This window comes from Salmo salar, chromosome ssa13 (genome assembly GCF_905237065.1).
Source record: "Salmo salar chromosome ssa13, Ssal_v3.1, whole genome shotgun sequence".
In the NCBI taxonomy this organism is placed as follows: Eukaryota; Metazoa; Chordata; class Actinopteri; order Salmoniformes; family Salmonidae; genus Salmo; species Salmo salar.
In genome coordinates this window covers 30,188,535-30,202,536 of record NC_059454.1, presented here as the reverse complement: position 1 = coordinate 30,202,536, position 14,002 = coordinate 30,188,535, and the positions used below count along the sequence as shown (strand labels likewise).

The window sequence follows — 14,002 nt, the reverse complement described above, 5'->3', positions numbered from 1 at the left end:
CTGAGCTATAGGCAGTTAGATTTGGGTATGCCATTTTAGGCGAAAACTGAAAAAAAAGTATTTTGCTCTTTAGACACAGCGCTTAAAACGTTACTATTTTACTCCATAGGAATAGCTTTTAGTATAAAATACAATTTTACACATTCACGTCTGTTGCCATGAAGTGCATTGAAAGACTGGTCATGGCTCACATCAACACCATTATCCCAGAAACCCTAGACCCACTCCAATTTGCATACCGCCCCAACAGAACCACAGATGATGCAATCTCTATTGCACTCAACACTGCCCTTTCACACCTGGACAAAAGGAACACGTATGCGAGAATGTTATTCATTGACCACAACTCAGCGTTCAACACCATAGTGCCCTCAAAGCTCATCACTAAGCGAAGGACCCTGGGACTAAACACCTCCCTCTGCAACTGGATACTGGACTTCCTGACGGGCCGCCCCCAGGTGGTAAGGGTAGGGAACAACACATCCGTTACGCCGATCCTCAACACGGGGGCCACTCACGGGTACGTGCTCAGTCACCTCCTGTACTCCCTGTTCACTCATGACTGCATGGCCAAGCACAACTCCAACACCATCATCAAGTTTCTCGATGACACAACAGTGGTAGGCCTGATTACCGACTACGATGAGACAGCCTATATAGGGAGGAGGTCAGAGACCTGGTCGTGTGGTGCCAGGACAACAACCTCTCCCTCACCATGATCAAGACAAAGGAGATGATTGTGGACAACAGGAAAAGGAGGACCGAGCACACCCCCATTCTCATCGACGGGGCTGTAGTGGAACAGGTTGAGAGCTTCAAGTTCCTTGGTGTCCACATCACCAACAAACTATCATGGTCCAAACACACTAAGACAGTTGTGAAGAGGGCACGACAAAACCTATTCCCCCTCAGGAGACTGAAAAGATTTGGCATGGGTCCTCACATCCTCAAAAGGTTCTACAGCTGCACCATTGAGAACATCCTGACTGGTTGCATCACTGCCTGGTAAGGCAACTGCTCGGCATCCGACCGCAAGGCACTACAGAGGGCAGTATGTATGGCCCAGTTGTAACGGCTGTCGTGAGAGAGAGTAGACCAAGGTGCAGCAGAGTTAGTGTTCATCATTGAATATTTAATAGACGAAAGAACACTATACAAAAATAAGAAAACCGACAGCCAAACAGTCCTGTCAGGTGCAAAACACTAACAGAAACAATTACCCACAAAACCCCAACGGAAAAACAGGCACTTGTGTGACTCCCAATCAGCAACAACACTCTACAGCTGTGCCTGATTGGAAGCCACACGGCCAAAATCAATGAAACAAACCAACATAGAAAAATGCACATAGAACGCCCACCCAATGTAACGCCCTGGCCTAACCAAAATAAAGAACAAAAACCCCTCTCTATGGCCAGGGCGTTACACCAGTACATCAGTACATCCAAGACCTCTATATCAGGCGGTATCAGAGGAAGGCCGCCCTGAAAATTGTCAACGACTCCAGTCATAAACTGTTCTCTCTGCTACCGCACGGCAAGCAGTACCGGAGCGCCAAGTTGAGGTCCAAAAGGCTGCTTAACAGCTTCTACTCCCAAGCCATAAGACTCCTGAACAGCTAATCAAAGGGCTACCCAGACCCCTCTTTTACGCTGCTGCTACTCTCTGTTTATAATCTCTGCATAGTCACTTTAACTCTAACTACATGTACAAATTACCTCAATTACCTCAACTAATCGGTGCCCCCGCACATTGACCCTGTACCGGTACCCCCTGTATATAGCCTTGCTTGTTATTTTACTGCTGCTGTTTAATTATTTGTTACTTTTATTTTCTATTTTCAATTTTTTACTTAACACTTATTTAAAAAAAAAAATCTTAACTTCTTAAAGTCTATCACTGTAAGGTCTACACCGGTTGTATTTGGCGCATGTGACAAATAATGTTTGATTTGAGTTTGAGTTTTGTTTAACTTTGCAATCATTGGATTTTGTTTGCCATACACTACATGACCCAAAGTATGTGGACACCTGCTCGTCGAACATCTCATTCCAAAATCATGTGCATTATGGTGTTGGCCCCCATGTGCTGCTATAACAGTCTCCAGTCTTCAGGGAAGGCTTTCCACTAGATGTTGGAACATTGCTGTGGGGATTTACTTCCATCCAGCCACAAGAACATTAGTGAGTTGGGGCACTGATGTTGGGCGATTAGGCCTGGCTCGCAGTCAATGTTCTAATTCATCCCAAAGGTGTTCGATGGGATTGAGGCCAGGGCTCTGTGCAGGCCAGTCAAGTTCTTCCACACCGATCTCAACAAACCATTTCTGTATGGCCCTCGCCTTGTGCATGGGGACATTGTCATGCCGAAACAGGAAAGAGCCCTCCCCAAACTGTTTTCACAAAGTTGGATGCACAGCATCTAGAATGTCATTGTATGCTGTAGCGTTAATATTTCCCTTCATTGGAACTAAGGGGCCTAGTCCGAACCATGAAAAACAGCCCCAGACCATTATTCCTCCTCCACCAAACTTTAGGCAGGTAGCTTTCTCCTGGCATCTGCCAAACCCAGATTTGTCCGTCGGATGGCCTGATGCTGTAGCGTGATTCAACACTCCAGAGAACGCGTTTCCACTGCTCCAGAGTCCAATGGAGGTGAGCGTTACACCACTCCTGCCGACGCTTGGCATTGTGCATGGTGATCTTAGGCTTGTACGCGGCTGCTCGGCCATGGCAACCCATTTCATGAAGCTCCTGACGAACAGTTGTTGTGCTGACGTTGCTTCCAGAGGCAGTTTGGAACTCGGTAGTGAGTGTTGCAACCGAGGACAGACAATTTTCACAAGCTACGCGCTTCAGCACTTGGTGGTCCCGTTCTGTGAGCTTGTGTGGCCTACCACTTCGCGGTTGAGCCGTTGTTGCTCCTAGACGATTCCACTTCACAGCACTTACAGTTGACCGGGGCAGCACTAGCAGCTCTAGAAATTTGACGAACTGACTTGTTGGAAGGTGGCATCCTATGACGGTGCCACGTTGAAAGTCACTGAGCTCTTCAGTACGAGCCATTCTACTGCCAATGTTTGTGTATGGCGATTGCATGGCTGTGTGTTCGATTTTATATACCTGCAGTAATTGGTGTGGCTGAAATTGACGATTCCACTAATTTGAAGGGGTGTCCATATACTTCTTAAAGTGGAAAATCTGTGTCTCAGCATCACTCTGTTATTGTGGAATTGCCCACACCAATCCAACAGTGCCCACACCAATCCAACTGTACAAACAACAACTACAACACACCGCACAACTGTGTTGAAGCTTTGGCTTGTTGTTATGACTGCAGCCCTTTGTCTCTCAGCTGTGAAACACATAATTATCATGCCTCTGTACTTATTAAGCACTGCACATGTAAACAGGAGGATTATTTCAACAATGGTCAACAGCGTCTCTTGTTTCTCAATGCCTCTGCCATCAATTGCTTCATCTGCATGATTCTCCAAAGGGAAAGCAGACAGGCTTCAGAAGAACTCAAATTTGCTCTGTGACACCGTTAAAGTGAAAAGGCCACTGAGGAAGTTGCGTGGCTCTCTGCATGCAAACTGACAGGAAGGAAGAATGAATGCACTGTGACGCTGCTCACAGCTTTTTGCTTCTTGACTCAACTCATCTCAGAAGCTTTGCCACCTTTTTCTTGATATTTCAGGGATAGTGATATTGTGTTTTAGAAGAAATGGAGAACTGAGAAGTTAAGCGACATAGCCCTCCCTTCCCTCTGCACTGTGCCGGTCCTCTTTTCCTCTCCTTCCCCCCTCCCTCTCTCTACATATCCTCCGTCTGGTCTTAGCGTGGTGCAGAAGCTGTGGGGATGAATGCAGACGGAGACAGATGGTACAGTATAGTTAGTGTACTAGGAACTGAGGGTGAAGGAAAGAGTTCTGTGTCTCGCTGGACTGGACTAGGCTGAGAGAGGAGAGTGCTAGCTGGTCATGGGATGCTGTAGTGTGACTCAGAGAGGAGCGCATTCCGGGATTGACGATGTGGGCCCTGACGAGATCGAGCTCCTGGAGATTGACAACTCAGGGTGAGTCTGGTTTTGTTAACAGAAGACCATGAACCCTATCAATCCCTCATGGGAGTGGTCTGTTTGAGTTTGATAGACTGCCATTTGCCTTTTTACAACCTCACAATCACATTTTAATTTCATTCGGAAACATAAGCGGCAGGTAGCCTAGCGGTAACCGAAAGGTCGCTGGTTTGAATCCCTGTGCCGACTAAGTGAACAATCTGTCCATGTGCCTTTGAGCAAGGCACTTAACCCTAATTGCTCCTGTAAGTCTCTCTGGATAAGAACATCTGCTAAATGACGTAAATGTAATGACTGTGGAGATTTTAAATATGTTGATGACACATGACAGCATCTAAGACTATCAAGCATGGTCACAACCGAATAGATACGCTTCACAATATCAACTTCTCTGAATCTAGATAAAACAAGCAGTAAAATACTGAGCCTCTTGGCTTTGTAAGAAAGTTTGAAGCAATACTATTAAATACACCTATTGTTGGGTTTTGGTAATAAGAACGAGGAGTGTTTGGTTGACGAGGTATTGAGAGGAAGTGGTGTCGCTTTGCCTTGGGGTGAGTGGTGAAAACAGAGCACACATTGACAAGTGTGCTAGCAGTTTCAACCACTTCAGAACTTCAGTTCCTTGAGAAAGAAACAATGAAATTTGAGGGCATATTTTATCAAACATGAAACATAATGCATCTGTGTAATTTTAATTTACACACAAAAGTACATACAGAGTCGGAACGCTAGTTTGGAGACATAAACGTTTTAATAGACATAAACGTACTGATCCTCACTGAAGCGGCACTGATGTGATTAGGACATGAGCGGCCGGTGATATTGTCTCTCTAATTAGCAGACAATGCTACCGCTCGTCTCTCCCTCCTGTCTAGTCTGGTCTAACACTGGCCAGGCCTCTAAATCCCGTAATGTGGGGAGTGGGGGAAACGAGAAGCTAATCACAATAGCAGCTCACAGACTTCACATGCCCAAACTGTGAGAAGACAAGGGATCAGCCACAAGCAACACATACTGTGCACACGTGCGAGGATGCTTGTCCACGCACACACATTGACACACTTATGAATGTATACACACACACACACACACACACACACACACACACACACACACACACACACACACACACACACACACACACACACACACACACACACACACACACACACACACACACACACGCATGAATAGGTTCACACACACTGCATTCAAACAGTGCATACACACGCATGTGTGCATGCACAAATACAAAGGGACACATGCACACACAGAGACAGACACTCAAGCACAAACACAAATGTGACAGAACTGTTGACACACATTGGGAATGTTTTAGGGGTGTGTAGTTACTGTATTACTACCAGATAAATGGGTGAATGTGGGCAACATGTCTTTATGTGAGGGGGTCAGATGGTGGGTGTCTGCTCCACACTTTAATCTGCTTATGTCTGGACACCGTTGGGTGAAGGGGGCTCAGGCAAGATGGCTGGCTCGTAAATGAGGTGGGCAAATTGGTCTACAGTTCTGTGAGATGTTACAGTAGTGTGGGATAAATGGGAGAAGGTTTTGTGGTTAATGTGATATGGGGTTGACTGCTGATATACAGTGCCTTTGGAAAGTATTCAGACCCCTTGACCTTTTCCAGATTTTGTTACATTACAGCCTTATTCTAAAATGGACGTTAAAAAAATCCTCAGCAATCTACACACAATACCTCATAATGACTAAGTGAAAACAGTAAAAAAAAAAAAAAAAAAACATTTTAGTAAATGTATAAAAAAAAGTTATAAAAAAAATATAATACCTTATTTACGTAAGTATTCAGACCCTTTACTATGAGACTAGAAATTGAGCTCAGGTGCATCCTGTTTCTATTGATCATCCTTCAGATGTTTCTACAACTTGATCGGAGTCCACCTGTGGTAAATTCAATTGATTTGACATGATTTGGAAAGGCACACACCTGTATATATATAAGGTTCCACAGTTGACAGTGCATGTCCGAGCAAAAACCAATGATTAATGTTTCAGGATATGGAGTCTAGGAGAGAGTAGGCTTCAGATCTCTGTGAGGAATGGAAAAGACGGTCCACCCTCTCGCTACCCTTCAGTGAGACACCTCAACCAGGAGGTCAGTGGAGGATGAAAGTGTGTGTTTGTGTGTGTGAGAGAGAGAGAGAGCGAAAGAGAGTGGCCATCTGTATGAATATGACACTAAGATACAGAAATTGAAAAGGTTCTGCCATGCACTTATCACACAGGAAACAACAGTGGGTTACACCCTTCGAGTGCACATATTGGCACTTGCAAGTGTGAATGCATGGTGTCAAGGGTGCATCAACATACTATTTTATGTCAAAGTTGTTATATCACATTAATGATAAAGGGATACTCATGTATGCTAATGTTAACTCCTCACTACATCTCATTTTAAATGAGACAGGTGAAGTATTCTATTCTATTCCCCTAGGTTGTGCTATGGGGCAGGAGCAGAGAGGAGCTACACCACATAATCTACAACCAGCCCATACGTGACTGGGAGGGCCAACCTATACACATGTATGGAGAGATAGTGCACTCCTCCCTGGTGTCTCTCCACAACAGCTACACACAGGTAACATCTCACTACACCATGCTCAGATAGGCTGTAGAGATCAACCATCACTCACTGTCTATGTCCCGACTCTAGTACTGCTATATTGATGTTCTGTTCATGTGTTTGTTTATGTTCCTATAGGAGACACGTGAACACTATCTGGTGCTTTTCTCCTTCCACTTGTTGATCCTATCTCTGGACCACTCTCACCATGGCTTTATCTATGAGGTTGGTTCCTTTACAATTGGGGAAATACTGTAATGACACTGTGCAGATGCTTGCATGTTGAACATTTCACTTGAATGTAAAATGCGTTCACCTAAGGCCAGCTAGTCAATGTGTTGCTTCTTCTTTCTCAGGGCATGCTGCCTCTCTCTGGACTGTCTTTCCAAGCCACCTCACTAGCCTCCAACTCGCAAACCATGTTCCAGATCAGTGGTGAGTTCTATTATGATTATGCAGTGAGTTCATTAAAGCATTAATAGACAAGGTTATATTATTTATTGTGGTTTATCACGGCTGTGCTACGGTCATAGGTGTGACGCGAAGCCAACAGTAAATGGTTTAATTATTGTATTGTAACACGGCTACCATCTCCCTCCCCATTCTAGGTCCAATGGTGGACTCCAAAGTATTCACCTGTGCCAGTGCAGCAGAGATGAACAAATGGATACACCACATGGATGAGAGGAAATACAAATCCATGAGCCAACTGCTAAGCCCCTCCCACTGTGCACTGTCTTACCTGGTAAGGTATTCAATCAACCCCCCCCCCCATAAGAACCACCCCCCTATAAAGTAAATTACAGATCCTAACAGATGTCATTGCAAATTGTTAAACTGTCTGAACAATTGTGAGGTTCACTTTGCTTGATCACAACTTGAACATCTAATAGCACATATGAATTGCACATATTACATACAGTTGAAGTTGGAAGTTTACATGCACTTAGGTTGGAGTCATTAAAAATCTTTTTTCAACCACTCCACAAATTTCTTGTTAAAACAAACTATAGTTTTGGCAAGTCGGTTAGGACATCTACTTTGTGCATGACACAAGTAATTTTTCCAACAATTGTTTACAGACAGATTATTTCACTTATAATTCACTGTATCACAATTCCAGTGGGTCAGAAGTTTACATACACTATGTTGACTGTATGTTGACTTTTAAACAGCTTGGAAAATTCCAGAAAATTATGTCATGGCTTTAGAAGTTTCTGATAGGCTAATTGGCATCATTTGAGTCAATTGGAGGTGTACCTGGAGATGTATTTCAAGGCCTAACTTCAAACTTTGCTTGACATCATGGGAAAATCAAAAGAAATCAGCCAAGACCTCCACAAGTCCGGTTCATCCTTGGGAGCAATTTCTAAACGCCTGAAGATACCACTTTCATCTGTATGCAAGTATAAACACCATGGAACCACGCAGCCGTCATACCGCTCAGGAAGGAGACGCGTTCTCTGTCAAATTCTTATTATCAATGACGACCTAGGAACAGTGGGTTAACTGCCTTGTTCAGGGGCAGAATGACAGATTTTTACCTTGTCAGCTCGGGGATTTGATCTTGCAACCTTTCGGTTACTAGTCCAACGCTCTAACCACTAGGCTACCTGCCGTATAAACACCATGGGACCACGGAGCCGTCATACCGCTTAGGAAGGAGACGCGTTCTGTGTCCTAGAGATGAACGTACTTTGGTGCGAAAAGCGCAAATCAATCCCAGAACAATAGCAAAGGACCTTGTGAAGATGCTGGAGGAAACAGGTACAAAAGTATCTATATCCACAGTAAAACGAGTCATATATCAACATAACCTGAAAGGCCGCTCAGCAAGGAAGAAGCCGCTGCTCCAAATCCGCCATAAAAAAATCGAGACTACGGTTTGCAACTGCACATGGGGACAAAGATTGTACTTTTTGGAGAAATGTCCTCTGGTCTGATGAAACAAAAATAGAACTGTTTGGCCACAATGACCATTGTTATGTTTGGAGGAAAAAGGGGGAGGCTTGCAAGCCGAAGATCACCTTCCCAACCGTGAAGCACGGGGTGGCAGCATCATGTTGTGGGGGTGCTTTGCTGCAGGAGGGACTGATGCACTTCACAAAATAGATGGCATCATGAGGGAGGAAAATTATGTGGATATATTGAAGCAACATCTCAAGACATCAGTCAGGAAGTTAAAGCTTGGTCGCAGATGGGTCTTCCAAATGGACAATGACCCCAAGCAAACTTCTAAAGTTGTGGCAAAATGGCTTAAGGACAGAAAAGTCAAGGTATTGGAGTGGCCATCACAAAGCCCTGACCTCAATTATATAGCAAATGTGTGGGCAGAACTGAAAAAGCGTGTGCGAGCAAGGAGGCCTACAAACCTGATTCAGTTACACCAGCTCTGTCAGGAAGAATGGGCCAAAATTCACCCAACTTACTGTGGGAAGCTTGTGGAAGGCTCCCCAAAACGTTTGACCCAAGTTAAACAATTTAAAGGCAATGCTACCAAATACTAATTGAGTGTATGTAAACTTCTGACCCACTGGGAATGTGATGAAAGAAATAAAAGCTGAAATAAATCATTATCTCTACTACTATTCTGACATTTCACATTCTTAAAATAAAGTGGTGATCCTAACTGACCTAAGACAGGGAATTTTTACTAGGATTAAATGTCAGGAATTGTGAAAAACGGAGTTTAAATGTATTTGGCTAAGGTGTATGTAAACTTCCGACTTCAACCGTATATTACACTAATGAGCTAAAGGAATCATTATGAAAGGACATTTGTTGCAAATCATTATCATTGGCGAAACTCTCCAAATATGAAGCTACGTGTCTGTTGTCACTTACTGTAGGTACCCTGCGATGAGATCTGGAAGAAAGAGGAACTGAAAACGTATTTACTGCAAGCCCCAATACAGCAGTGGGAAGGGGCCCCCATCCAGCACATGGGCCAGCCTGTATACATATCCATGGTCCACATCATCAACACACAGAGACAGGTAACACAACCCGCACTGTAACTTGTGTACTCACCAGTACTCTAAAGTCCATTTTAAGGGGTCTTGATAGCTTGATAGCTGCCATGTCAGACATGCTAAACGATTCAAATAGGCATGAATGTTGTACTGGAATGAAAAAGGCAAAACTATGTGGAAATGGTGGCAAAATTACCCCAGGTATGTTCAAAAACAGATTCAACACATGGTATACATGCCATGCAAAGGAAACAAATACTCAGAAAATAATCCTACACTAGTCCAATACTTCATCACTAGTATCTGCTACATAAAGACAGAAAATATAAATAATGCTAATGCAAATAAATATGGTAATCAAACAATAATGATCATAGGCCTAATAATAATACTTGATTATGCTAATATTATAATGCTAATGATAATTATAATAGTGGACTTCAGATCAAATAAAAGTGTGATAATGTTCATCCATTCTTGCAGGGAATCCATCAGCAACTTCTGGTACTCTTCCCTCAAGATGTCCTCCTGCTCTCTGTGGATAACAAGAGCCTCAGTGTCATATATGAGGTACAGTCAAATTATGTTCTCTAGGAAACAATTTCACTGGAACTCCTACAGTATGAACCTCGTGACTTACCACATTTGCCAATTGTCGCTATAGAGTAGATGTTGGTGTGATATACTATGATATACAGTTTAGAAGATGTAGAGGTGATCCAATACTAACCTTTCTCAATTCAAGATAAATGGCACTTCAACCTGTATTTCATAACATTTTAGGGTAGATTGCCTCGGAAAAGCATCACAGCCGTGGAGAGGTCAGCATTACCTGGGAGGCTGGAGTTCGAGTTAGCAGGTTATATACAAAACAGACATAATGTTATACTGCTCTAACATGTTTGTATACTGAGGGAAATTGACTGTAAATTGACCCTCCAACCTGCAAAGAAATCTGTATCAATTCCACTGTATCAAGTGTTGCTGTATGTATTGGTAAAGAGCACTGTACTTCTATTGTATATTGTGTGGCTCAGGTGAACTGATTGAGCCGCTGCAGGTATCTTGCACCTGTCCTGAAGAATATCACAACTGGATCTTCCAGCTACAACAGGTAAAGTACCATTACAGTCCCATTAAAATGGGAAAAGATGGAACAAAACAAACGGATCGGGAAAACTGGTTGGCTAGCCTTTTTGCCTGTGTCTATTGATTCCAATTGAGCCATACATGTACATCTATTTTGTGAAGATGCAGGATGTTAAAAATAAGTTCTTTGTCTTGAACGTTTTTTACAGAAAAAAAAGTCCCAAAAAGTAGTTGCAAAACGACTCAGTAGTGTTTATTTATTTTCTCAATAGCCGGAAACAAACCTCCAAGCTACCTCAAACCACCCGGCTCCACCCCTCATGCCAAAAAAACAGAGGAGCAGAAAGGAGTCCCAGGAACCAATGATAATTGCACATTAATGAGACTAACTGACCAATGGCCTCACAAAATAGAAGACTCATGCCTCTTTTCATTAATAGACACGATATTTGTGGATATCATGTATACAGTTCCTTTAGAAAGTATTCATACCCCTTGACTTATTCCACATTTTGTTGTGTTATAGCCTGAATTCAACATTGATTAAACGTATATTTTTTTCTCACCAATCTACATAAAATAGCTCATAGCTTACAGTGAAAACATGTTTTTAGAAATGTTTGCAAATTTACTGGAAATGAAATACAGAAATATCTAATTTACATAAGCATTCACACCCCTGAGTCAATACATGTTGGAATCACCTTTGGCAGCTATTACAGCTGTGAGTCTCTCTGGGTAAGTCTCTAAGCGTTGACACATGGATTGTATTATTTTTTTTTTTTAAATGTAAGCTCTGTCAAAGTGGTTGTTGATCATTGCTAGACAGCCATTTTCAAGTATTGCCATAGATTTTCAAGCCAATTAGTCAAAACTGTAACTAGGCCACTAAGGAACATTCAATGTCATCTTGCTAAGCAACTCCAGAGTATATTTGGCCTTATCTTTTAGGATATTGTCCTGCTGAAAGGTGAATTTGTCTCCCAGTGTTTGTTGGAAAGCAGACTGAACCAGGTTTTCCTCTAGGATTTTGCCTGTGCTTAGCTCTATTCCATGTATTTTTATCCTAAAAAACTCCCTAGTCCTTGCCGATGACAAGGACACCCAATAACATGATGCAGCCACTACCATGCTTGAAAATATGAAGAGTGGTACTTAGTGATGTGTTGAATTTGGCCCAAATATAACACTTTGTATTCAGGACATAAAATTAATTCCTTTGCCAAATGTTTTGCAATTTTACTTTAGTGCCTTATTGTACAAATATTTTTATTCTGTACAGGCTTCTTTCTTTTCACTCGGTCATTTAGGTTAGTATTGTGGAGTAACTACAATGTTGTTAATCCACTCTCAGTTTTCTCCCATCACAGCCATTAAACTCTAACTGTTTTAAAGTCACCATTGGCCTCATGCTGAAATCCCTGTGTGGTTTCCTTCCTCTCTGGCAACTGACTTCTACACCTGCATTGCTTGCTGTTTGGGGTTTTAGGCTGGGTTTCAGCTGATGTAAGATGGGCTTTATAAATACATTTGATTGATTGACTTAGGAAGGTCCCCTGTATCTTTGTATTGATATACCATCCAAAGTGTATTTAACCCTTCTCCTACAATTTACGTGGCCCTGTGGAAATCAAATTAACATAATAAAAAAAATGTACATCAAAATCCGTCTGTTTAAGCTAGGGCTTTGTCTCAATTCACTGTATCTGCAAATATCGCCCTTCCGCATATGCAGTAAAAGGTGGCAGTAAAAGGTGGCAGACCATAAGACATCCGGAACATCTGTCTTCTCGAGAAAAGGTCTAAAGCGTCTGAAAGGTTAGGCATACAAACTATTATGAAAGATGAGACTCTCACGATGATGTTCTCCGATCTCCACAAGCTTCACAGGACTCGTCTGAAGTCGGTACAGCCTCTTCTGCCAACTTCTGTCTGCAGCGTCCGAAAAGTTTGGTCTACACACTAATATGACCCCTCTGTAGGACGCCCACAAGCCTCACAAGACTCTGAAGGTCCCCGGTACCAATTGTTTCCCGAGCTTTCTTATATCTCTCAGATATAGGGCAGACACTTAAAGAACAAACTTCATTTTTATATATATTTTTTTTTACTATCTGATCCATGTAGTGAATCTGTTATTCAATGCGTTTCTATGGGCTAATAACAGTAACACCAAATTCAATGTTTCATCTAATAATTTTTGTATAGATTTTTTTTTTATACCTTAAGGGGTCTTAAAATTCTAAATCAAATAGTGTAATGATCCTTGGTATGACAATCTTAAAACAATTCCATAAGTTAGCTTAGTAGAACGCCCCTTACCCCAGTTTAGACTGGGCTTAGAGTCTCTTAACTCTCTAGAGGGTTAATAACTTCACCATGCTGAAAGGGATATTCAATGTCTGCTTTTTTTTTACCCATCTATCAATAGGTAGACTTTGTGAGGCATTGGAAATCCTCCCTTGTCTTTGTGTTCGAATCTGTATTAAATTCACTGCTCGACTGAGGGACCTTACAGATAATTGTATGTGTGGGGTACAGAGATGAGGTAGTCATTTAAAAATCATATTAAACACTATTATTGCACACAAAGTGAGTCCATACAACTTATTTGACTTGTTAAGCAAATGTTCACTCCTGAACTTATTTAGGCTTGTTATAACAAAGCATTGAATCCTTATTGACTCAAGACATTTCAGCTCTTCATTTTGAATTAATTTTCAAAACTTTATAAAACATAATTCCACTTTGTCATTATGGGGTATTGTGTCTAGGCCAGCGACACAAAATCTCAATTTAATCCATTTTAAATTCAGGCTGTAACACAACAAAATGTGGAAAAAGTCAAGGGTGTGAATACTTTCTGAAGGCACTGTATATGTATATAATATTCAGTCTGATACAATGAAATTAAGAGATTCAGGTGAACATTCTTCTGCTGTAGGCTACTGTCTGTAGTACTCTGCTTCACTAGTGACTGTAATAGCAATGAATAGGCTGAATAGGGAGTTGATTTTTAGTGAACTGATTGTACAATATTTTTCGTAGAATCTCTGTGAACCAAAATAGAAAATCTAGTGCTGTTTATGACCTTTCCCATACTTTGTTATGATTGTTCTTGAAATATACGGACTCAATAAAAAGTAACTAAATACCTTTCCCAAATTGTGTTCTTATTATGTACAATACTTATATGTACAGTACAAGTAACTCAAACTTTATGTCATGGTCACAAACATTCAGGCTTCACCTACAT

General features: G+C 41.9%; 1 protein-coding gene across 1 annotated transcript; it reads left to right on the top strand.

Annotated features, from left to right (window-relative positions):
* The first annotated feature begins 3,610 nt into the window (after positions 1 to 3,610).
* LOC106566871 (probable pleckstrin homology domain-containing family N member 1) lies at positions 3,611 to 13,911 on the top strand. Its single transcript, XM_014135379.2, has 11 exons — positions 3,611 to 4,077; positions 6,118 to 6,217; positions 6,557 to 6,700; positions 6,824 to 6,910; positions 7,042 to 7,120; positions 7,294 to 7,430; positions 9,535 to 9,681; positions 10,141 to 10,227; positions 10,441 to 10,516; positions 10,695 to 10,771; positions 11,019 to 13,911. Exons 1-11 carry the CDS (start codon positions 3,983 to 3,985, stop codon positions 11,124 to 11,126), a joined length of 1,137 nt encoding a protein of 378 aa, XP_013990854.2. The 5' UTR covers positions 3,611 to 3,982; the 3' UTR covers positions 11,127 to 13,911.
* Positions 13,912 to 14,002: the final 91 nt, after the last annotated feature.